Consider the following 25,180-nt stretch of genomic DNA (forward strand, 5'->3'; position numbering starts at 1 on the left):
GCCCCATCAGCCTCCTGCCTGCCTTTGGTAAGATTCTGGAAAGGTGCATCCTCAGAAGGGTCCTGGATACCCCGGAAATAAAACGCTTGATCCCGAAGTTCCAGTTTGGGTTTCGACTCAAACACGGTACCCCTGAGCAACTACATCGGGTCACAAATTATATTTTGGACGGCTTTCACAGGAAAGAGTATGTGGTGGCAGCATACCTCGACATCCAAGAAGCCTTTGACCGGGTGTGGCACGCAGGACTCCTCTCCAAGATAAAGGACAAATTAAATCCGCAGCTATTTAGCACCATTGCGAGCTTCCTAACTGAGAGAACCTTTCAAGTGGTGCAGGATGGAGTAGCCTCTCAAACCAAACGCATAAAAGCGGGCGTTCCACAAGGCAGCGTCTTGGGTCCCACGCTATATAGCCTGTTTACACATGACATGCCCACAGCAAATGCAAGCAGACGGAATGATCGGCAGGACCTTCTGGTGGCCACGTTTGCTGACGACACGGCAATCCTTGCAAAAAACAAATGTGTGTACGTGGCAACTGACCTCTTGCAGGAATACCTTAAGCGATTTGAAAACTGGGCTTGTAGATGGAACATCGCAGTGAACCCTGGAAAATGCGCCACGGTTACCCACACTCTACGCAAGGACTCATGCCCCGGACTTTTTCTTCATGGTGAGCTTCTAGAGCAATATCGTCAACACAAGTACCTAGGTGTCACTCTCGACAGACGACTTACATTTAGTAAGCACGTCTCTGCAGTAACGAGCAACATCAAATCTAAGATAAGGCGAATGAGCTGGCTCCTCAACTCCAAAAACAAACTCTCGCTCCGAAACAAGGTCCTTATCTACAAGGTAATCCTTGCCCCAGTGTGGCGTTACGGGCTTCAAGTTTACGGTATAGCTGCAAAAACACACCTGAACAAAATTCGCATCATTCAGGCCAAAACCCTGCGCAAAATAACTGGAGCCGAATGGTATATTCGCACACGCGACATCGCCAAGGACCTCAAGGTTCCAATGGTGGGCGACGTAGTCAACAGGCAAGCAGCGAGCTACTCAACAAAGCTCCACAACCATCCAAACATCCTGGCGAGGAGCCTGCTAAGGAGGCGAAGAAGAAGGCGACTGAAGAGGACCTACCCAACCGACCTAATCGATCGTTATGTATAGGTGACAAGCTTCGTTAATTACATCAAAATATGTTTCTGTAATCTGTTAACCTAATTGTAAAACTAATTGTAAAACCACAATCATCGCTAAGCTAAGTAATTATGTCACTCTGATAAAAGTTGCTAACATAGAGTAACAGGATACCAGATTTCTTAATAAACAAAATATAATAAAGAAAAAAAAAAAAAAAAAAAATTATGTTTGTCGAGCGCAAAGATTATAAGATTAGAATGTTTTTAAAGGCAGCTGAGCTGTGGGTGCGGGTATTTTCCAGTCGGTCACCTACTCGTTGCTCTCAGTGCTCTGTGCCATAAACTGTCAGCTAGATCGAAGCTGTTGCATTGTTTGTTCTCGGGCCAAGTCAACGACGCTTTATGTGTCCGGGATCAAGCTGGGCCTCAATCGAATGCCCCACTGAGTCAGCCCGTCAAAATGCTGAACAAAGGCGCTGCCAGCGCCATAAACAGTTGGGAATTGGGAAGTGTTTTTTGGTTGGGTCTGGAAACGAATTCAATTTCCATACAATTATTACACAATTTCTTTTCAAATGAACCACATGAAAATCGGCAAATGTTTTTTATACCCTTGCACAGGGAATTATGATTTTGTCTCGAAATGTGTAACGCATAGAAGTAGACATCTCCGACACCGTAAAGTATATATATTCTTGATCAGTATCAACAGCCGAGTCGATATAGCCACATCCGTCTGTCTGTCTGTCCGTCTGTTTCTATCGTTCTAAAAGTAGATTCTTGTATAAAAAACTTTTTTGTTTATTAAGATATCTTAACCAAACTCGGCATATATTAGTTTTACTATGAGTTTTATGTATATGCAAAATCCTATCAACATCGGACCACTAGATCATATAGCTGCCATAGGAACAATCGGTCGTAAATTAAGTTGTTGTATGGAAAACTTTTTTGTTTTTCTAGATATCTTGACCAAACTCGCCATTTATAAGTTTCACTATGTTCCCTACATTTATGCAAAATCTTATTTACTTCGGACTACTATATCATATAGCTGCCATAGGAACGATCGGTCGAAAAGTAGGTTCTTGTATGAACAACTTTTTGTATTTTTAAATATTTAAATATCCATTCTCGGGCATTATGAAAAGGTTGGGTCTGCAAGGGTATTAAATCTTCAACGTGCCGAAGTTAGCCCTGCTTTCTCGTTTTTTTTTTGTTATTTTTTTGTTGAAAGATTTGATTTGGGTACAAAACTCAGCTCAGTTTTCAATTGCGCACAAACAAGATATAAGCAATCAGTGGAACCAAAGTAAGTGCCAGAGCCTGAAATTCAAATCAGGCCGACTAGCTCGCATGTGCGTCTATTGTTAGAAATATGCGAGGGTGTGCGTGCTGTGGAATAGAAAACCATTATAAATTCCCAACTGGCATAGACACACACACACACACACACACATAGACGCATAGACACATAGACACATAGACACATAGACGCAGCAGACAATCAGTCGTCAGACATTTGTTATGTGTTGTAATTTGCGTACCCACATGCCAGGCCCAGGCTCCGGCCCAGGCAAGTCTCTGGCCCAGTTCCAGCTCCAGTTCCAGGCCCATCTTCAGTCTATGCCCATGGCCATCCAATAATAAACATTAAACATCATGTAAATTTCGTTTGTTTGAGTTTGTTTTATCAATTTATTCAACGGCAAGAAACAAGTTCGAGTGCTCTCAACGGGCATGCCCGACGCTGAGATACCCTGAAGGCCTCCTTGCTAGTTTCCCTCCATACCATGCATATAATTAATACGCTTAATTCGCAATTTACGGAGCTGCTGTGCTTCATCTTCCAGTTTCTAATTAACTTCGGTATTTGGAGGCCGATCATTAGGCAATTTTCAATTTTCAGCTCATCAATTTGTAAGACTTTTGAGACTTTTTCAGGTAGAAATAATTGATGAAATATTTGGAATCTATAATTAGTTTTAAGTATCTCGTCTGAAAATCGATATTTGTTGAGAATTCAAGCTCTAGGTTTTTCGAGACGTTCACACGGACAGACGGATAGGCAGGCAGGCAGGCAGACGGACCTGATCAAGAATATATACCTTATATGCCTGTTACATAAATTTGCACAAAATCGTGATACCCCTCTTCACATTTTCAATAGGTTCGGGGATATTGTCAATAATCATTGGGTTCGGCCGTTCGACTGCCTTAGACTGCGAAATATTGAGTAAAATAAACACACACACACATACACACACACACACACCCACACACACACACGCACAGCAGCCAGGCACACTCAATCAGTCTTTATACTTGTCAGCGGGCATAACAAGATTCATTTTTTACGGCTGAATGTACATGCACACACATTTATATATATTTATAAACACATATATGCACTCACACATGTATATGTATAACACACACACACACACACACACACGCACACATATGCACATTAAACGGCGAATTGGATTTATGCGACCCTGAATTGCGCTCTCATTTAATTAGCAAAGTTTTTAAATGGATATTAGGGTATAAATATATATATATATATATGCGTGCATGTGTGTGTGTGTGTGTGTGTGTTTATGTAGGTATATTTGTGCTCTTTGTGTGTGTGTGCAAAGCCACGCCCAACAGACACGCCCACTACATGGCTTTACTCTAGATTTTCTTAGACCGTTTTCATCTTAGCTTTTAGTTTCTAAATACCAGAGGACGGTAAATGGGGGGAGGGGGGGAGGGGGAGGGGATGGGGTTGCAGAGCCTTGGTCAACTGTAGCAAGGTTCCATGTACCTGGGCTTATGTTCTCAAGTCAACCAACTTGCACAGTTAAGAGTGGCCCAACTAGTAGATACCCTGCAATCAGCTGCGAAATATGCACATGTGATTATATCTTAATATATGTATTGCCTGATTGACTGCCTGACTGATTGACTGCCTGACTGATTGACTGCCAATAGGCAGACTGATTGACTGCCTGACTGATTGACTGCCTGGCTGATTGACTGCCTGACTGATTGACTGCCTGACTGATTGACTGCCTGTCTGATTGACTGTCTGACTGATTGACAGCCTGGCTGACTGGCGGTCTGTCTGTTTGACTGATTGACTGATCGACTGCCTGACTGATTGACTGCCTGACTGATTGACTGCCTGGCTGATTGACTGTCTGACATACATATAGACATACATAGATTGACTGCCTGACTGATTGACAGCCTGACTGATTGACTGCCGAACTGATTGACTGCCTGACTGATTGACAGCTTAACTGACTGATTGACTGACCGACTGATATACTGGGTGACTGATTGACTGCCCGACTGATTGACTGTATGACTGACCGGCTTAATGAGTGACCAATTGACGGACGGACTACTTAAGTGATGATTGACCAACTGAACCGATTGACTGACTCTTCAACTGATTGACTGAGTGCATAACAGACTAACTGACTAAATGTCTGACTGATTGATTGACGATGATTGATGTTCTTATGCTCAAATCACGGGGACTGTAAATCGATATTTATCGATTTCGGAAGCACAAACTCGAATGTATTAAACATAATTCGCGTGCTATATGCCAGAAACAACATTTAAATAACTTGATATACCCCATTGTCAATATGGACACGGGGTATAAGAGCCGCCCAAGACGAATCTTAATTAAAATTGTGTCGTGTTGGCGCATTTGAAAGCCTAACTGGGACAGGACCCAACCGGACGAAAACAAACAAAAACTGTTGAACTAGTGTGTGAGAGAGTTGAGAGATGGGCGACACTTACCGGTTGGACTCGGCGTCAAGGACATCATATCGAAATGGATGTTCTTCTGCTCGAACGAGTAGTCCTTGAGAAAGGTGAGCTTGGCGCCGCGCGTCTTTGTTAGCCCGGTGACCGCATTGTTAATGCTGCGCAAATATTCGCGCTTCCCAAAGTTCGTGTGCGGTGCAATCAGGCCGATATTCAGCTGCTCCTTGTTGGCGCCAACGCCCTTGCTCAGGCTGTTCCCGCCATTGGTCAGCCGCAGCGCCTCGCTGCACGGCCATCCATTCAATATTAACAGCAGCGGCAAAAGTGGCAAAAGTGGCAGCAGGCGCAGCATTTTCGACGACTTTCTGAAACTTCTTCTTATATTGCTATTGTGAATTCTATTGCTGTTGCTGGCAGTGTTGCAGTTGTTGCAGTTGTTGTTGTTGTCGCCAATATCTAATGCTCCATTGATATGGCAATTGTCAGCAGCATCGCCTGTTGCTGTTGTTGCTGTTGCTGACATTTTGGAATCGGCGACAATGAAACGCTTTTTGCTGCCGTCAGTCGGCTTGGCAGCGAATGTTGCTCTTGTTCTTCTACATTTCAGCTTTACTTTTGTTTTGCTGCTGCTGCCCCGCCCCAGCTGTTTGCTGTTAATATTGCTGCTGCTGTTTCTGTAGTCCTGCTGCTGCTGCTGCTGCTGTAGTCCTGCTGCTGTTGCTGTAGTCCTGCTGCTGCTGTTGCTGTAGTCCTGCTGCTGCTGCTGCTGCACAGCATGGCGCATTGATTCGACCATAACCCAGACCAATATTCGCTCTTATATTTAATTTAATTTAAATATTCTCGTTGCCCCGCGTTGCTGCTGCTGCTGTTCTCGATTTTTTTATTGCTGCCTTCGTTTCCGATTTCAGCTCATTTGGGTTTCATTTCATCAGCATCAGCACCTGATTATCCACTTGCTTTTTAGAGTTATGTTTTTTCTTTGTTCATTTTTTTTTTTGTGGTGGATGGATTGGGTTCATCAACAGTTGCATATCTATAAAAAAGTTCTAGAGTTGTCTAACTTATTGGAATTACTGCCTTCAGTGTGCATTGCTAATTTTAAACACGAACAAGTAAAAGTCACACACACACACACATACACACACATACACAGCAGCTGTAACGACTTGACGCCTTCCGTTTCCGTCCCTAATTTGTTGCTTGTTGTTGAATGGCAGCAACAGCATGGGCAATTGACAGCTGCAGCTGTTGCTGTTGCTGTTGTTGCTGACAGCCTGGTCGCCCGCTTGGCCCACTGTGAAGTGCTTCTATTTATGGGCGCACAGGTGGCACTTGTTGTCGTTGTTTTTCCTGCTGTTGCGGCAGCTTAGCTGGAGCAAAATGAGCTCAGAGATTAATTCAATTTACGCTGAATATGAATGTAAACGTATACAGAAATATGTAAATCTACTACACACACACACACACAGCGGCTGCTGCTAATAAATTGTGTCAGGTGAGAGCTTTAATGTGTCGCTTTGACTTTGGCAAAGTTTGTTTAATTAATTTTGTTTTTTTTTTTTCGCCCACCCACGAAGTGTTTCTTGTCCCTGTTGGCTGTCCTTGATTTACAGCTGAAGCGTGCAGCGTGGCACGAATGCAATTATTGTGGACGTGTGGCATGCGGCTGACCTCTGGCTTTCAATTTGCCGGTTGTTGGTTTTGGACATTCTGCATACTTATGCGTATTATTCCGCTTCTATTCATTTTCATTAGCATTTGCATTAGCATTGATAGATTCGAGTTAACCTTCGCCTAAGCAGTAGCGTTGGAATTGGCATTAGCGTTAGCCTTGACCATTATTCCAATTAGGGCTAGCCTTAGCCTAAGCAGTAGGGTTAGCATTAGCAAATTTGCTCTCATTATCATTAGCATTAGCATGAGCATTTATCATTGTGATTAGCATTAGCATTAGCATTAGCATTAGCATTAGCATTATCATTATCATTATCATTATCATTATCATTATCATTATCATTATCATTATCATTATCATTATCATTATCATTATCATTATCATTATCATTATCATTATCATTATCATTATCATTATCATGATCATTATCATTATCATTAGCATTAGCATTAGCATTAGCATTACCATTATCATTATCATTATCATTATCTGTATCTTTATCTTTATCTTTATCATTATCATTATCATTATCTTTATCTTTATCTTTACCTTAACCTTTATCATTATAATTTTTATTATTCTTGCTGTTATTATGTCATTATGATTATTATTTTCATTAATATTGTTATTATTTATTATCATTATCATTATTATTATTATAATTTTTATTATTCCAACTGTTATTATCATTATGATTATTATTTGCATGAATATTGCTATAAGCATTATTGACATTGATGTTCTCGAAATATTGCTAGGTGCCTTAAGTTATTTATCTTTCGCTTGGGCGTAGCCGCTGCTGCTTGGCTTGGCTGCTGTTTTAGATTGTGGGTCGTAGTGGGACCTAGTGGGGCCTAGTGGGACCTAGTGGGTCATAGTGCTTGGGCGGTTGGGCGGTTGGGTTAGTGTTTTGCCAACGTTTCTACGTCAGCACATTGTGCCGTTGTGGCGGCTGTCGGCCTTGCTTGCTGTCGCCTTCACTCGTGTTTGTTCGGGTTGCAGCTAAAGCTGAGGGCGTTGCTGTTGACACTGGAACTCTTAGCTGGCAACTGGTATTGGATGCTGCTGATACTAAGGCTGCTTGACTGTCGGCTGCCAGCTTTTGGCCACCCACCAATTTGTTGGGCGTTTTGAGTGACTGGCACTGCCTTAAACACTGTTTTTTTCCCCCCACTTAGTTGCTGTCGATAAGCAGCCGAACGTCTGCATATAACTGCCTGTGTGTGCATGTGTGTGTGAATTCCTTGTTGTTGACCCAATGTAGCGGGACAAAGCAGTGATTACTTTTGCGGGCTGGCTGTTTGGTTGGTCTTTTTAAGCCGCAACAACTGCATATAGCCAAAGGCACAGAAGGTCACAGCCATTCCATAGACACACACACACACACATGCCCACCAACACACACACAAGCATACACAAGCTGGCCATAAAATGCGTTGTCTTTTATTCGCCTATATCTTATTTTTTGTTGTTGCTGTCTATGTCTATGTCTATGCCAGCGTCTGAGCCTATGTTATAAACACGCACACAGCGACAGCGACAAAAGAGGAATTTATAACACACACAACGTACGTATTTATACGATATACTCATCTATATGTACGTACGTTCATGACAAGGCAGCAATAAATTGTATCTTATGAAAACCAAATAAAAGCCGCCATTCGCCTCCGAGCTCCTGTTCCTCCGGTCTCCAGGCTACGTTCCCCCCCCCCCCTCCGATTTCTGCACTATAACCATGTGTAGTACCTGCTGCCCCCCACGTTTGTCTTGGCCCCATGTAGTTTAAGTGTCCCGTTCATCGGACGTGAAATGAATTCACAGCGCTTTTGGCCGGATATGGAATTTCATTTTGTACAGTGGACGCACCCAAATTAAAACTGCGAGAAATTTAAGTGGTCCTCATATTAGAATCGTGCATGGAATGTCGTGCGACAGACGTCTTGAGTCAAGCGACATCTGCTCTCTCAGTGTTTAGTGCGAGGTATTGTCTAGTCGAGCATTCTGACTAACTAATGAATATGTGCATACCCTGCAATCACAATAATCTGACACCTAGGCGCAAATATAGTCTATCTACAGTTACAAGCGACATCTGCTCTCTTAGTGTTTACTGCGAGGTATTGTCTAGTCGAGCATCCTGACTAACTAATGAATATGTGCATACCCTGCAATCACAATAATCTGACACCTAGGCGCAAATATAGTCAATCCACAGTTACAAGCGACATCTTCTCGATTAGCGTCAAGTGCGAGGTATTGTCTAGTCGAGCATCCCCACCATAGTTGTGCCACGGTTGCTCCTGCAGCGGTTTTATCATTATCAACTGTCCTTTGGCGTTGCTTTCGTTGTCATTTTTATGACTTTTACTGCGGCCCGACCCACAACAATTCTCCGCGACAGCTTCTCGACTCACACACACACACACACGCACACGCCCCAGTCGCACATACACATGAGAAAAAAAAGAAGAAGAAGGGTTAGCGCGCCGTTTGACAGTTTTTCTATTTAACTTGATGCAGAGCCTGCCACGCCCACTAGCGCTAGGCAGTAGGCAAAGGTCGGCGCAGTTGTTGTTGTTGCCAGTTTGGCTTTTGCTTTCAATTTCTGCAGCCTTCCCAGCCATTGTCATGCTCCCCCCCCCCCCCCCCCCTCTCTCAGTGTCCTTCACCTTTCTCTAGTCGTAAATCGAGAGTGCGTCGACCGCTGTCAACGTGCGTCTTGTTACGAATATTCCGCTTATTGTTGCTGTCCCATTATTCTGATTGTTGCTGTTGCTGTTGCTTATTAGTTTTTGGCCATTTTGCCACTTTCGCCATTTTGTTGTTGTTGTTGTTGTCGTCGCTTCAGACGTGTCAGAAGCCAGCGCAAAGAAAGGCACAGCAAGGGGGGGAAAAAAAAGAAGAAGGAGACAAACAAAACAAAAACAAAAACAAAAACTGGCAGCCGAGAAAAATGGGGCGTGTTATCTTTTTGACGTTGATGATGCGCGATTCGTTAGCAGCAGCAGCAGCAGCGGCAACAACAAAAAGCGTCAAAGGAGCAGCTGTCTCTGGGCACACTCACACACACTCACACTCACACACACTCACACACTCACACACACATACACAATACAAGCATACGCAATTAATTCAGTTGATAACGCTGCGTTTTTTTGTTGTTGTGTTGTTTGTCTTAACTTTCTTTCCGCTTTGCTTTAACATTACGCATGTGTGTGTGTGTGTGTGTGTGCGTGTGTGTGCGTGACAAAATCTGCAGCTGCAATTACAAACAATTGAGGCGTCTTCAATTGTAGGCGTGGCAATCCGTGAGCGTCGACCTCTGATCTTAGCTGGCAATTGCCTTTGTTTTGACACTTTAAATCGGCTGCACTTGAAAAAAAAAGCACAAAAAAAAAGTAAATTTGGTGACTTTGGTCACACTGTTGTACGGCATGATTGATAAGCCGTGTCGTTTGCCTTGGAGAAAGCACCAAAAAGTGTTGCATACTTCCAGGCGACACTTAATTAAACAAACATCACGTAGGCCTGGTCAGGGGCTTGCGGGGTGCGGTGCGGCTTGCGGGAGGAGGCGTGTCCCAGAGCAATTTCATTTATGCACTTTTGTGTGTGTGCGCTGGCGACAGCCCCAAGCCAACACTCACTTGTATAACAACAACAAAAATAAAGGCAAAAAAACAACAAAAAAAAACAAACACACTAACACATCAACAAAATTGCGAGCAGCTGCAGCTGCACTTGTCCATGCACTTTGATCACTTTGAAGCTATTTTTCGTTGTTATTGCTCTTAGGCTTTTCTTGTTGTCGGGCAGCGACCACGGAGCATAGACCAGGGGGGGGGGGGGCAGAAGGTAGCGAGAAAAGAGAAGCACACAAAACAGCAGCAGAAAATGAAACAAGAAACAAGTCCACACCCAAAAATTCAAAGACACGCACAACGCCGACGTCAACGTCAGCGTCAACGTCGACGACGGCGCACACACAGGCACACGTACAGGCACAGTCAGACACACACACACACAGACACAAACATACAGTTACGTTAATATGTATTTATATTTGCGAGCTGAATTTGTGGCCTGGATTTGCGCTAACTTTTTTTTGGATTTTTCTTTTTTGTTTCTTTTTGCCAAATGCGGGTTATTTGTTTTTTTTTTTAAATATTTTTTTTTTGTTCTATTTTCGTTTTTGCTTACATTCACTTATTTACTGTTTACAATTTACTGTGTTTTGCACACTGCTCGGGTATATCAGTGCGGCAGTCAGCAGGGGTCGCCCAGTCTGGGGGTCACTTGGTTAGCCGTTCGTTCTGCGTTCCGTTCAGGTCTAGTCGCTAGTTAACGTTTACATTTGGGTCTGTGGGTCTGTAGGTCTGTGGGTCTGTGGGTCTATGTCTGGGTTGCCGTTAACGTCGTCGCGCGTTTGTGTTAGCCCCGCTGACGAGATGCGACGCTGCCGATGCCGTTGCCGTTGCCGTTGCCGATGCCGATGCCGATGCGGACTGAATGCGACGAGCAACGAAATGGCACTGGCCAACCCGGGACATCAGCACAGCCTTAACTACCAGCAGCAGCACCAGCAGCAGCAGCAGCAGCAGCCGCGGCAGCAGAGCAAAAATTGATGCTGATTACGAAATTTACAGTAACTTTACACACACACATCGATACAGATGCTCTCACGCATTACGCATGTGTGTGTAGCTGTATTTGTTTGATTTTTGGCATCGCGCGCTCTCTCTCGCTATGCCCTTACTCTCCGCAGCTAGCCAAAGGCTTGCGAAGGGCCGCCGCTGCGGGGAGGTGGGGGAGGTGGTGTTGGGAGCATCCTCCTTGCGTTCGTCAATGTCAAAGGAGCGCGCAGGCTTTTGGGCATCTGGTAACGGTTGTTGTGCGCCAAAGAGCCGCAAAAACGCCCTCAATGTTGCGTATACGTATTATGGGCCAGCCTCTCGCGAATGCCACGTGCCAATCCCATTTTAACGCTCTCTCTCTCTGCTCTCTCTCGCTCTCTCTCTCTCTCTCTCTCTCTCTCTCTGACCCCACCCGTCGCGCTGCCCAACAGGCCGAGCTCAACTCTAGCGCTGCCAGACATTTGTGTTAATATCTTCGTAAATAACGAATCGAAGGACCTCGCAGCCAGTGCTCGTTTAAAATATAATAATGTTTGATAAAAATACAAAATAAAATAGAAAATAATTATGCGCAAATAATATGCCCAATTAGCTGTAAATCTGAGGCAGCACATGCTGTAGTCATATGGCGAGTCATTGCACTAGTGCAACAGTCTGGCAGCACTGGCTGCGGCCCGACACTGCAAGTAACGGGCAGAGGAAGCGAGTGAGAGAGAGAGAGAGAAAGAGAGATGCTGCGCAGGTCAGAATAAACAGCAGAGCTGCGGCGCTGCAGAGTTGCCCTCGCTGAGGTCAGAGCTTCGTTGGGTTCGGTTCGTTTCGTTTCGTTTCGGGTTTGGTTCGTTTCGGGTTCGATTTGGTTCGGCTTTCTGGCAAGGCTGCAAAAACCACGTGTTGATTTGTTTTGATTATGCGCATTTTGCCTTTGAAACCGTTTTTTTTAATTGAATCCTTTTGCGGAATCGAGCGCGGGCAGCGCCAGCCAGGGCGAGAGAATTGCTTGACACAGGCGCACACACTCCCCCCCCCCCCCACCCCTCCCCCTCCCCCTTTCCACGCCCATGGGCAACATCGTAGTCATTGTCGTGGCTGTTTTGAGGCTGTTTTCAGGCTGTTTTGATGCTGTTTTCAGGCTGTTTTGGCTTCGACTTCGGTTCAGGTCTTGGTCTTGGTCTTGGTCTTGGTGTTGGTCTTGAAATTGGGCTTGGGTTTCCATGCGTTGGTAAATTAATAAATTGCCTGCATAAACGTTGTCCCCCCCGAGTGCGTCCTTTCGCCAAATTTGATCGAGCAGCGGCAGGGACAAGCGATTAGGCCTGACTGTTGACATGTCTATGATAGATGCTGCCAGCCAGTCGACTAGAGAGAGAGAGCGAGAGAGTGAGAGAGAGAGAGGGAGAGGGAGAGCGAGAGAGAGTGAGAGAAGTAGTGAGCGAACTTTAGGGCAACACAACTCGCCGCAGCTCTGTAAATTCCGAGCGAGTTCTTAGACTTTAAAGAAGTTTTGGCAGCCAAACCGATTTGTATATTTGATTGGGTTAATTGCTAGGGTATTTCAGCTGTCAACATACCCATTGTGCTGCTCAAACTAACGGTCTTTTATCCTTCGGTAATACAATTCAATTGAGCTCAAAAATATATTTCGGTTCATTTTAAGTCTTAGTTACTTTAATTCAAATTTTGGGAACGATGGAATGGCACATTTGTGTTAGAAGCGAAGTTTGCTGCGCTTCCGATTGAGATCAAAAATGAATGCATCAAAATAGATCAAAAATCGATTGATGCTATTCGATACACATGCTTTATTTAACCTAATTCCAAGTTACTTTCACTTCTTTATAGAAAGCAATAAAGAACGATGGAATGGCACAATTTCGCTTGAAGCGAAGTTGACTGCGCTTCCGATTGAGATCAAATATCGATTGATTCTATTCGAACGGAATGTCTCAAAATAGATCAAGAATCGATTGATTCTATTCGATACACATGCTTTATTTAACCTAATTCAAAGTTACTTCATCTTTTTTATAGAATGGCACAATTTCGCTTGAAGCGAAGTTGGCTGCGCTTCCGATTGAGATCAAATATCGATTGAATCTATTCGATATACAAGCTTCATTTAACTTAATTCAAAGTTACTTTAACTTCTTTAATGGAAAACATTAAGGAACGACGTAAGTACTCAATTTTCGCTCGTAATATATACTAATTAAATATAAATACATGTTTTAAGTTGTCACTAATCGGGCATGAAAACATACGCTCAGCAATTGCTTCCAAATTATAACTGTACTAACTGGCAGTGTGTGTATGTGTGTGCGTGTGTGTGTGTGCGTGTGCGTGTGTGTGTGCACATTCTGTTTGCCTTACGCAGATTGCTTGGCAGGCTGGCTGGAAGGCAGGATATGATAGTCATTGCCGACAAAATATGCCCATATCTTCTAAGCGCACTCACGCACACACAAACACACACAAGCACACACAAGCACACCCACCCCCACACACACACACACACGCACACTGAGAGCAAAGCATCAGCATCCTCATCATCATAGTTGGAGCGAAATTGGAAGCGCTTAAAACACATTTTTTTTGGGCGTTATACCAGCTAGCATTTATTGTTGGCTTTTTGTATATTGTAAATTTGGTTTTCTGCTTGCCGGCGCTGCCAATTTAGCCATTTTCTAGCTAAATGCGGCCAGTTGCAATATTTAACGTATTTAGCTATTGTTTTTCGGCATTCCAAGCTATTTTTGTGATGAAATTTAGCTGGATTTGAAAAAGCGGCAGGTGGCAACTCTGGCGGCAAGGCTGAACAGGCTGCGTGTGGCCGGAAGAGGCTGCTTTTTATTTGAGGGCAACGGCTGGGCCGTCGATTAAAGCAATTGTCCACATCATTGAATTGTGCTCAATTCAATATGTGGCCGAGACGCGTAGGCTGAGTCCGAGACGGACGCTGATAATATAGTTTTGTAGCTTTTTGTTGTTGGCATGAAATTTGCATAATTATCTGTCCGTAAAGGTGCCTCGCAATTGCCCATTGCCAATTGCCCAATTGCCCATTAAATATCGTTTATTTATTGTTTACAACGGCAACAAGCAAAGGAATCGCACCTGTCTGGCTAGATATAGATATATAGCATGTAACACCTGTTCAATGTCCTTTAATTGATAATTAGGGAAGCTCCTCATTGGTCTTCATTGCAAATTTGATACATCTGCCTAAAGTCAGAAAATGTTTTTTTATTTTCTTTATTAAACTAATCATTTTATTCCTGAGCGGATCTAGCTTTTGCTGTCTGAAATTTGACCAAGTTATGGGGGTGGGAAATTTCGGCCTATGTCTATATAGGAATCTTGGGGTAAGATTTTGACATGATTTTCGACTAAAAAATTTGTGTTCAGATTTGAATGCCAGATTAATCTAGAGGGAAAACCATGAACAAAAAGCCAAACCTCGGGCAAATCGGATGAAATTTGACCGAGTTATGGGGGTGGGAAATTTCGACCTGTGTCTATATAGGAATCTTGGGCAAAGATTTCGACTAAAAATTATGTCTTCAGATTTGAATGCCAGATTAATCTAGAGGGAAAACCATGAACAAAAAGCCAAACCTCGTAAAAATCGGACGAAATTTGACCAAGTTAAGGGGGTGGGAAATTTCGGCCTATGTCTACAGAGGATTCTTGGGGTAAGATTTTGACATGATTTTCGACTAAAAAATGTGTGTTCAGATTTGAATGCCAGATTAATCTAGAGGGAAAACCATGAACAAAAAGCCAAACCTCGGGCAAATCGGATGAAATTTGACCGAGTTATGGGGGTGGGAAATTTCGACCTATGTCTATATAGGAATCTTGGGGTAAGATTTTGACATGAATTTCGACTAAAAAATTTGTGTTCATATTTGAATGCCAGATTAATCTAGAGGGAAAACAATGAACAAAAAGCCAAACCTCGTAAAAATCGGAAGAAATTTGACCGAGTTATGGGGGTGGGAAATTTCGACCTAAGTCTATATAGGAATCTTGGCGTAAGATTTTGACATGAATTTCGACTAAAAAATATGTGTTCAGATTTGAATGCCAGATTAATCTAGAGGGAAAACCATGAACAAAGAGCCAAACCTCGGGCAAATCGGATGAAATTTGACCAAGTTATGGGGGTGGGAAATTTCGGCCTAAGTCTATAGGAATCTTGGCGTAAGATTTTGACATGAATTTCGACTAAAAAATATGTGTTCAGATTTGAATGCCAGATTAATCTAGAGGGAAAACCATGAACAAAAAGCCAAGCCTCGCAAAAATCGGACGAAATTTGACCAAGTTAAGGGGGTGGGAAATTTCGGCCTATGTCTATATAGGAATCTTGGGTAAGATTTTGACATGAATTTCGACTAAAAAATTTGTGTTCAGATTTGAATGCCAGATTAATCTAGAGGGAAAACCATGAACAAAGAGCCAAACCTCGGGCAAATCGGATGAAATTTGACCGAGTTATGGGGGTGGGAAATTTCGACCTATGTATGTCTATTCTATATAGTAAGATTGGGGTAAGATTTTGACATGAATTTCGACTAAAAAATGTGTGTTCAGATTTGAATGCCAGATTAATCTAGAGGGAAAACCATGAACAAAAAGCCAAACCTCGCAAAAATCGGACGAAATTTGACCAAGTTAAGGGGGTGGGAAATTTCGGCCTATGTCTACAGAGGATTCTTGGGGTAAGATTTTGACATAATTTTCGACTAAAAAATATGTGTTCAGATTTGAATGCCAGATTAATCTAGAGGGAAAACCATGAACGAAAAGCCAAACCCCGTAAAAATCGGATGAAATTTGACCAAGTTATGGGGGTGGGAAATTTCGACCTATGTATGTCTATATAGTAAGATTGGGGTAAGATTTTGACATGAATTTCGACTAAAAAATGTGTGTTCAGATTTGAATGCCAGATTAATCTAGAGGGAAAACCATGAACAAAAAGCCAAACCTCGTAAAAATCGGACGAAATTTGGCCAAGTTATGGGGGTGGGAAATTTCGGCCTATGTCTATATAGGAATCTTGGGGTAAGATTTTGACATGATTTTCGACTAAAAAATGTGTGTTCAGATTTGAATGCCAGATTAATCTAGAGGGAAAACCATGAACAAAAAGCCAAACCTCGTAAAAATCGGACGAAATTTGACCAAGTTATGAGGGTGGGAAATTTTGACGTTGGCTCTAAAACCGAAAGACTAGTTCGCATAGAAAGATACAGACGGACAGACGGACATGTCTACATCGACTCGAATGTTGATACTGATCAAGAATATATAAGAAGAACAATTAATTTATTTCTTAAATAATTTATTTAAATTTCTTATTTCGGCTTTAGCAGTAAACGCGAGCTACATTTGGTGTTGGTAGAAAAGGGTACAGGGTATTCCCTAGTCGGGAACTCCCTCTTACTTGTTCTATCTGAAAGCGAGAGCTGCTTTGTTGAGGATATATCCATTTTTGTCTGTCCGTTTAATATATATATTTTTACTGTAAAACGAGCCTATCTTTTTTTTCGATAGTTTTTTTTTATCATTTCCATATCGATAAATATCGATTCAAATCGATTCTCAAATAGTTTATTCAGTTAAAAAGTATTTTCAGGGTATCGCCTAGTCGGATACTGCCCATTAGAGTTTTATAGAAAATTTATATCAATGTCAGAGTCTGATTAATATGCGATTTGGGCGAAATATATATTTAGCGAGCGCTCAATAAAATCCAGAGACACGAAACAATCACTTCACAGGGCTGAGATTCGATTTTGCAGGGCAGGGCACGGCAGGCAGATTCTCCATGAATTTCGGCATAAATCAAGGCCAAGGCGAGGGGAAGACAGCTGCAGGGGAGATGGAAACTGGAACGAGGCAGGAAACGGCGCAGACGAAAAGACATCGAGACAAGTCCACAATCGAACGGCAAAAATCCATTAATTCGTTTGGCTTTTACCGCCAGCGGCTAAAGTAAATGAAGGCCTCCACCTACCCCTCCCCCCCCCTCAATTCCCCCGCATCACTCATCAGGCGCGTGTCATGTCGGAGCATGTACGTGACGAGTGATAAGCTGCGTCCGGGCAATGCCGGGTAGCCGGGGCAAAGCCGAGAAGCGTGCAAACGCATAATGTGCAGATCAAACACATTTCACAGCTGCAGGCGTTAACAGCGCCAGCGATTCCGATACAACAACAATGAATGATCGACTATGAGATGCCCTGTAGCATAGTTTTGGTCTGTTATCGATATTTATCGATTTATCACATTGAAAATGGGAAAGGTATACAACGTGTGATACATTCTAGATCTACATTTGGTATTAGATAAGCTATATTCCACATATACAGTCTCTAGCTTTTTTGAATTGCCGCGATATGTTTACAAAATTATCGCAGAAAATCGATATAAATCGATTATTAGCATCGAATATGTGAATGGTATCCAACACGTGATTATACTTTAGATCTCCGTTTGGTATTCGGGAAGCCACATTCCAAATTTTGCAGTCTCTTACTTTTTTGATTACCGATAATAGTTTAGAAAACCATTGCCGAAAATCGATAATTACCGATTTATCGCATAGAATATGGGCAAGGTATCCAACGTGGGATATATTCTAGATCTCCGTTTGGTATTCGAGAAGCCATTACATTTCCAAATTAACAGTCTGTAGCTTTTCTGATCGTAGAAAAGTGTTTACATAATCATCGTTGAAAATCGATATTAATCGATTTCTAACAGAGAATTTTCAATGCTCCATTTTAAGGCTAAGTGCAAAATACTCTGCTCTGTGCCTCTTTCTGCTGTGAAGTCTTTTATATCCCGAATTTGCAGTCTCTAGCTTTTTTGAATTGCCGTTCTATGTTTACAAAATCATCGCTGATAATCGATATTAATCGATTTAGCGATATTAATCGATTTATCAAAATTAATCGATTTCTTCTAATTTATACCCTGCCCTCTCTCTCTCTCTCTCTTATGAGTCACACGTCGGTTATACCCATCTTGAGCTCACGAAATGTCTACAGGGTATTAAAGCATATACTTAAGTTGAGCAGAAAGCAAACTTAAAAGCAAAACGCGTCGCTTCAACTCAGACAATTAAGTGTAAGAGAGTGCGATGATCTCCAGCCCAGAGCACGAGTTGTGGGTGGAAAACAATCACAGCTTCCCATTTACGTGCATATAGATTAAACACGCACACGCACACACACACACTCGCACACACACTCGCACACACTCGCACATTAACATGCGATAGGTTCACGTATTTAAATGAAATACGCGGCGAGGACTCTGCGCCAGATGCAAATCGTGTTTATAGCAAATAACTAGTTTCATGTCACATTTGACACTGTTTAATCAACGGACAGGTGGGCGAAGGTAGGCAGGGCAGGGGAGGGGGGGGGGGGCAGAACATCAATTGTTGCGACTATTTCCATAGAACCACAAATGTTGCATACCCTTGGGCGCGACCAGTGTTGCGAAATGTTGCTAGAAAAGCAGCTAAATCGTGTGTTGCTAGAAAAAAAAGAACGCAGCTAAACTGTGTGCTAGAAAATAGCTAAATATAGCTGAATTGGGCAAAGGCAAATTTAATTATTTTAAAAATATAAAAATTAATTTGTCTAAGGTATGAACGATTAAGGCTAAGTTTTTACTTCTGCTGATTATAGCAATAATTTTGTCTTGGTGAAGTTCCCGTCAGGCAGATTCTGTGTATGTCCCCGTTTAAGTCTTGCCTTTCTTGCCCTAGACAGATCAAGTCCAGAAATTGGACATCCCATCCCGGGTAGGCTGGCATGTTGTCCTACTTTGGCAACTCTTGGATCTTTCTCTCCATGACTTTTAATCCTACTGATTATATCCATGACTTTTGTCTTGGATAAGTTCCCGTTATGTAGATCCTTTGGATCCATTTCTTGCCCTAGATAGACCAAGTCCAGAAATGGTGCATCCCATTCCGGGTTGGGAGGGAAGGGCAGGCGCTCAAAAGTATAATCTCCTACATTGGGAACTCTTGGGTCTTGGGTCTCTCTCGATGTCCCTGGCACGCATATATGCCAAGGAGCAAAGCTCCGAGTGTGTGTGTGTGTGTGTGTGTGTAGGTGTGTGTGTGTGTGTGTGTGTGTGTGCACACACATATTGCTTGACTTGACTTGCGGGAATCGACAATAAAGCATCAGGAGGAAGGCAGGCAGACAACTTGTGCGTTTGACAACTACATTGACAGGACAACGATTTCAATAAGAATCCGAGAAGCAGGCAGAGAAGGGGAGAGACAGAGCGAGAGAGACACAGAGAGAGAGAGAGGGAGAGGGAGAGAGAGAGAGGAAGAGACACCGAGTGTGTGAGAAGGGAGAAGTGAGAAGGGAGAAGACGCTGGAAAATGCTAAGCTCGCTAACAATCAAACGCACAACAAAGCAATAGGAAAATGTCAAAGAATAATTTGATGCGAGTAGCCGAAGATTAAATACCCTATAAATGAGACACACAAGGGTATTTACAGCAGTAAATACCCTTTAAATGCACACAACAAAGCAATGAGAAAATGGAAAAGAATAATTTGATGCGAGTACCCGAAGATTGAATACCCTTTAAATGCCGAGCCACACAAGGGTATTTACATCAATAAATACCCTTTAAATGCAAGGATATTTCCACCATTAAATACCCTTTAAATGCTGAGCCAAACAAGGGTATTTCCACCATTAAATACTCTTTAAATGCTAGGATATTCCACCATTAAGTACCCTATAAATGAGACACACAAGGGTATTTCCACCATTAAATACCCTTTAAATGCTAGGATATTCCATCATTAAATACCCTTTAAATGCCGAGCCAAACAAGGGTATTTACAGCAGTAAATACCCTTTAAATGCTGAGCCAGTCGAACCTTAACCCGAATCGAAGCATATATTTTCCAATCGAATTTTTTTCATTCGAAAATTGACACAAATTAATTACTTTATAGTATAGTTAAGAAAATACAATAAATAGAAAAAAAAGAAAAAAGTTATTAAGAAAGTAAAGAAATTTATGCTAGATATATATAGAGTGTTAAGTAGATGGGATAAAGAGATAATAATGGGAAATCGGAGGGGAAATTTAAGCTATACCCATAGTTAAAGCTGGGAATGGTCCGTGGGTTCCCGCATTTATCCCGAGAGCAACGATTTTATCAGGAGGGAAGAGAAAAAGTTCGGTGAAGAAACTAGAAACTATTGTAAACCTGTCAATATATAGGTTCCGTATCGCTTGAGCATGTCTCTGTATGCGGTTTATTTCCGGTAATTTATAAAGAGCGAGAGAGAGAGAGAGAGAGTTTCATCATGAAAAACATCCCTGAAGCATGTCTCATGCCAAGCTCATAATACCCTGCTGCGTAGAGTATTCAACAAAATAAACAACTGACGAGCTGACAGGTGTGTCTGTGAGTGTGTGTGTGTGTGAGTGTGTGTGCAACGGACAAGGACTTTAGCCAGTTTAAATGTCGCTGTCCCTGTATCTGTCCCTGTCGCTGTCCCTGTCCATGTCGAACTGCTTGTCCATGTCCATGTCTGACTAATGTTTGCCCAGCACGCATATGGCGGCTTTTTGGCTTACCGATGCTTCTCCCTTCTCCCTTCTCCCTGCCCGTTCGAGTGTTTGTTCAAGTGTTTGCCCGATATGGAGCAAGTCACAAGTCTTGTTTTTCTTCGTGCGAATCGAATTTGTAATTCGAATTCGTGTTTATTTAACTTGCACACTTGCGACTCGTGCGATCTGTGCAGCACTGAATTATCACCATGCACTTGTTAAGTTGGCTGCGCCTCATAATCAAAAAGCCAGTGTTGCATAACGCTTGCATTAAAAACACGCTTAACATAAGTCACAGAGCAGATATATTTAGGCAATCACGATGCACTTGTTAAGTTGGCCGCGCCTCAATTCATAATGCTTAACCCAATTGCGTGCCAGTGTTGCATAACACAACATGTCTGTCTATTATTCCTTGAAAGTGTATATAACAGACCCAACAAGTAAGTCGATCTAGGCATGCTCCTCTGTCCATCTTCTGTTCTATGTTTGTCCGTCCATCGGAAACTACAAAAGCGAGAAAAGAGACTTAACATTTTAAATAGATCTTTTCCGAGTGTTTCCTTTTCTTTTTATACCCTTGCAAAGGGTATTATAATTTTTTCTCGACATGCGTAACGCATAGAAGGAAGCATTTCCGACCCCATAAAGAATATATATTCTTGATCCGTATCAACAGACGAGGCGATATAGCGAAGTCCTTCTGTCCGTCCGTCTGTCTGTCTGTCTAGTCTCTCAGTTTTAAAGCTATCGTCATGAAAGTTGCACGCAGTCGATGGCTAGATCGGACGACTATAGTATATAGCTGCAATAGGAACGATCGGTCGAAAGCTAGGTTCTTGTATAAAAAACTTTCTTGCTTATCAAGATATCTTAACCATACTCGGCATTAACTATTTTCCCTGTGCATCTAAGATACGAGCAAAGCATTATGAAAAAGTTCGCTCTGCAAGGGCATTAAATCTTCGGCGTGCCGAAGATATCCCTTCTTTCTCTTTGAATATTTCCTTTATAATATCGATTCTAAGACATGATTTTTAGAAATAACACATAATAGGTTGTATATTGTAGGTTGTCCTATGAAGGTTGTCCTACGTGGGTTGTCTTACGCAGGTTGTCTTAAGTAGGTTGTCTTACGTAGGTTGTCTGATGTAGGTTGTCTTTTGTAGGTTGTCTTACGTAGGTTGTCCTATGCAGGTTGTCTTACGTAGGTTGTCTTTTGTAGGTTGTCTTTTGTAGGTTATCATTTGTAGGTTGTCTTTTGTAGGTTGTCTTATGTAGGTTGTCTTACGTAGGTTGTCTTTTGAAGGTTGTCTTACGTAGGTTGTCTTTTGTAGGTTGTCTTACGTAGGTTGTCTTATGCAGGTTGTCTTATGCAGGTTGTCTTATGCAGGTTGTCTGATGTAGGTTGTCTGATGAATGTCTTAGGTAGGTTGTCTTATGTAGGTTGCCTTTTGTAGGTTGTCTTACGTAGGTTGTCTTTTGTAGGTTGTCTTACGTAGGTTGTCTTCTGTAGGTTGTCTTTTGTAGGTTGTCTTATGCAGGTTGTCTTATGCAGGTTGTCTGATGTAGGTTGTCTGATGAATGTCTTAGGTAGGTTGTCTTATGTAGGTTGTCTTTTGTAGGTTGTCATTTGTAGGTTGTCTTATGTAGAATGTCTTAGCTAGGTTGTCTTTTGTAGGTTGTCTTATGTAGGTTGTCTTTTGTAGGTTGTCATTTGTAGGTTGTCTTACGTAGGTTGTCTTATGCAGGTTGTCTTACGTAGGTTGTCTTACGTAGGTTGTCTTACGTAGGTTGTCTTATATAGGTTGTCTTATGTAGAATGTCTTAGCTAGGTTGTCTTTTGTAGGTTGTCTTTTGTAGGTTGTCTTATGCAGGTTGTCATCGTATAATTTAGGGTATCTCCTCCATACATTCGTGTATGCACCATTTTGTGTTGACATATTTAAGCTTTCAAGCACCGAGGTAAATCGGAATTCATTTCTCCTATAAAGTATGGGACAGTGGAAAGAAGAAGCACAGTTACCGCATAGTCGAGCACTCCCGACTGTCGCATTTGCTTGTACTGGCTCTGCCTGCGATTTGGGTGGGATGGGGGCAATCGGATTGCGGCCCAAGATGAATTGTGGAAATGTGTTAAGTGTATTTTCTTGGATTTATCGGATGTCGCCGTGCCTATTGTTTGTGCGAACAACTTTCAGCAACAAAAGCGTGTGCTAATGATAACTGTCGGTTTATCTATCTCTCTCAGCCTTAACAGCACGCCCGCCCACACACGTGTTTAACAAGGGAAGCTTTGTTGTTCATTTTTTATGAGCGCCATTTGTCGTCCTTTTGCCTCACACACACACACACACACAGTTGTCTGAACTATGTGAAATTCCTTTACTTTTTTTTTCTCCCTACTTTGTTCCGTCATTTTTCTTCTGCGGGCTCTGCTTGTAGTTATCCTTGTTCGTCCTGTCTGTATGTGTTGTCTTTTCTCGTTTGATTTAATCATAATTCTGTCAAAGCACCTCAAAATGCCCACCAGCCAAGACGAGACCGACAGCACAAGGACATGGAGCAAGTGCTTTCCGGAGCCGCTAATATTGTTGCTCTCTACACTCTGTTTCTGGCTTACAACCGGGTATATTGACTGTCGTTTCTCTGGCATTAAAAGGTCTGCTCTCGACGATTCTCTTTAGAATGTGCTCTCGACTTTCTTCGCTCTCAAGGCAGACTTCTCAATTTGAAAGCTTTTGACTTGAGTTTGAGACTTGACTTAAGTTTAGGCTAGGATTCCAATTTCTACAAATTGATATTCCCTTGCGATTTAACGAGCCTCATATTGACTTAAGTTTGACTTCAGTTAAAGTTCCGACTTAAGTTTAGACTAAGCTTTCAATTTCTACAAATTAATTTTCCCCCCTCGATTCTTTTGATTTAACGAGCCTCAGCCTGCGAACAGAGTATTGCGCAGTCAGTAAGCATTCGACACAGCTAAAAAAGATGCTTCACTTAAATTGCATTTTCTCCAAAAAAATTTCCGATTCAATTCGTCTCGCACACATCCTTCCGCTTCGAGCCGGATGCGACGATCTATGCTCAAGATATTCCCCCCAAAAAAAAAAAACACTTTACCTGAGGCCAAATTTGGCAAACAAGACTCGAACCGAGTGACGCAATTTATTAGCTAGATTTCATAAATCATGATGATATCATAACGAAGACGACGCCCACGCCAGGTGGAAGCACACCTGGTTGCAGCTTCGGACTAGACAGCCTTGACTTTGGCCAGCTTCGATTTGACTGCAAGTGATTCAAGGTGAGCTGCAGATGGCAATAGTAAAAGCAATACCTTTTGCTTACCTGTAATCAGGGCGTCGGCATCGGTGGGCACCTCCGCCTGCTCCGCCTCCGCCCGCTGGAGCAGCTGTTTGCGCAGCTTGCGCAGGTAGGCCGCCTTGTAGGCATCGCTGGGCTTGCCGCCCAGACCGTAGCTCACCTCCAGCACCGTCAGCGGAATGACGGTCGAAGAAACGGCCACCAAATCTTAATTCGGCACAAGTTAGTCCAAGTCGAAAGGTCAAAAATCTAAATCTAACTCACCCGGCTCGTACTTCTCCTCCGAATTGCGCTTATAGAGCGTCGTCATGGGCGAGACGCCTGCGCAAACCAGGCCCAAAGCCAGCGCCAATATAAGCCCACTTTCCAGCCATAAACAAGACCTCATTTTCTGCGATCCAAACTCGGTTTGCGTCTGTCGAGAATTGATCGCGAACTAAGCGAATTGCTTCGCATCTGTTGCGGGTTTTCGCGCGGGCGTCAGAGTTGACAATTTCCATAACAGAAACATTACACAACACTGCAGCTGTGCTGTAAAATACCACTATAAATATGAAAAGATTAGATCGACAAAAACACGTTAGACCAGTATTGCAGTGCTGCGTTTGAAAAGCGCATTCAAAATAGGGGGAAAACACTTAAAGTTTGTTTTGGCGTTGACAACTTCCATAACAGAAACATTACCCAACACTGCAGCTGTGCTGTAAAATACCACTAAAAATATGAAAAGATTAGATCGACAAAAACACGTTAGACCAGTATTGCAGTGCTGCGTTTGAAAAGTGCATTCAAAATAGGGGGCAGCATTTAAAGTTTGTTTTGGCGCCGCGTTCAAATGGCATCAGAGTTGGCAATTTTCATAACAAAAACATTATACAGCACAGCTGTATTACACTTTCTTTATTAATATATAAAAAACTAATTTTTTTAATAACTAAATATCAACAATTAAGTGGGCGAAAACATGTGAGACCAGTATTGCAGTGCTGCGCGTTTGAAAAGCG

General features: G+C 42.5%; 2 protein-coding genes across 3 annotated transcripts in view; both read right to left on the minus strand.

Moving 5' to 3' along the window:
- Nmdar2 (NMDA receptor 2) overlaps positions 1–5,114 on the minus strand; it is a 40,182-nt gene extending 35,068 nt beyond the window's left edge. For both annotated transcript variants that reach the window (XM_064700289.1, XM_064700287.1), the window contains exon 1: positions 4,955–5,114. In XM_064700289.1, the coding sequence (XP_064556359.1) occupies positions 4,955–4,982 (28 nt within the window). In that variant the 5' untranslated portion in view covers positions 4,983–5,114. The remainder of the gene's footprint in view (positions 1–4,954) is intronic.
- Positions 5,115–24,003: 18,889 nt separating this feature from the next.
- On the minus strand, positions 24,004–24,621 carry LOC135440912 (uncharacterized). The gene is made up of 3 exons (XM_064700326.1): positions 24,441–24,621; positions 24,201–24,383; positions 24,004–24,140 (listed from the first exon to the last, which is right to left on the minus strand). Exons 1-3 carry the CDS (start codon positions 24,562–24,564, stop codon positions 24,106–24,108), a joined length of 342 nt encoding a protein of 113 aa, XP_064556396.1. The 5' UTR covers positions 24,565–24,621; the 3' UTR covers positions 24,004–24,105.
- Positions 24,622–25,180: the final 559 nt, after the last annotated feature.

The sequence above is a fragment of the Drosophila montana genome, unplaced genomic scaffold (assembly GCF_035044405.1).
Source record: "Drosophila montana isolate Dmon_TW-CO22-7 unplaced genomic scaffold, ASM3504440v1 contig_1688_1, whole genome shotgun sequence".
Classification (NCBI taxonomy): domain Eukaryota; kingdom Metazoa; phylum Arthropoda; class Insecta; order Diptera; family Drosophilidae; genus Drosophila; species Drosophila montana.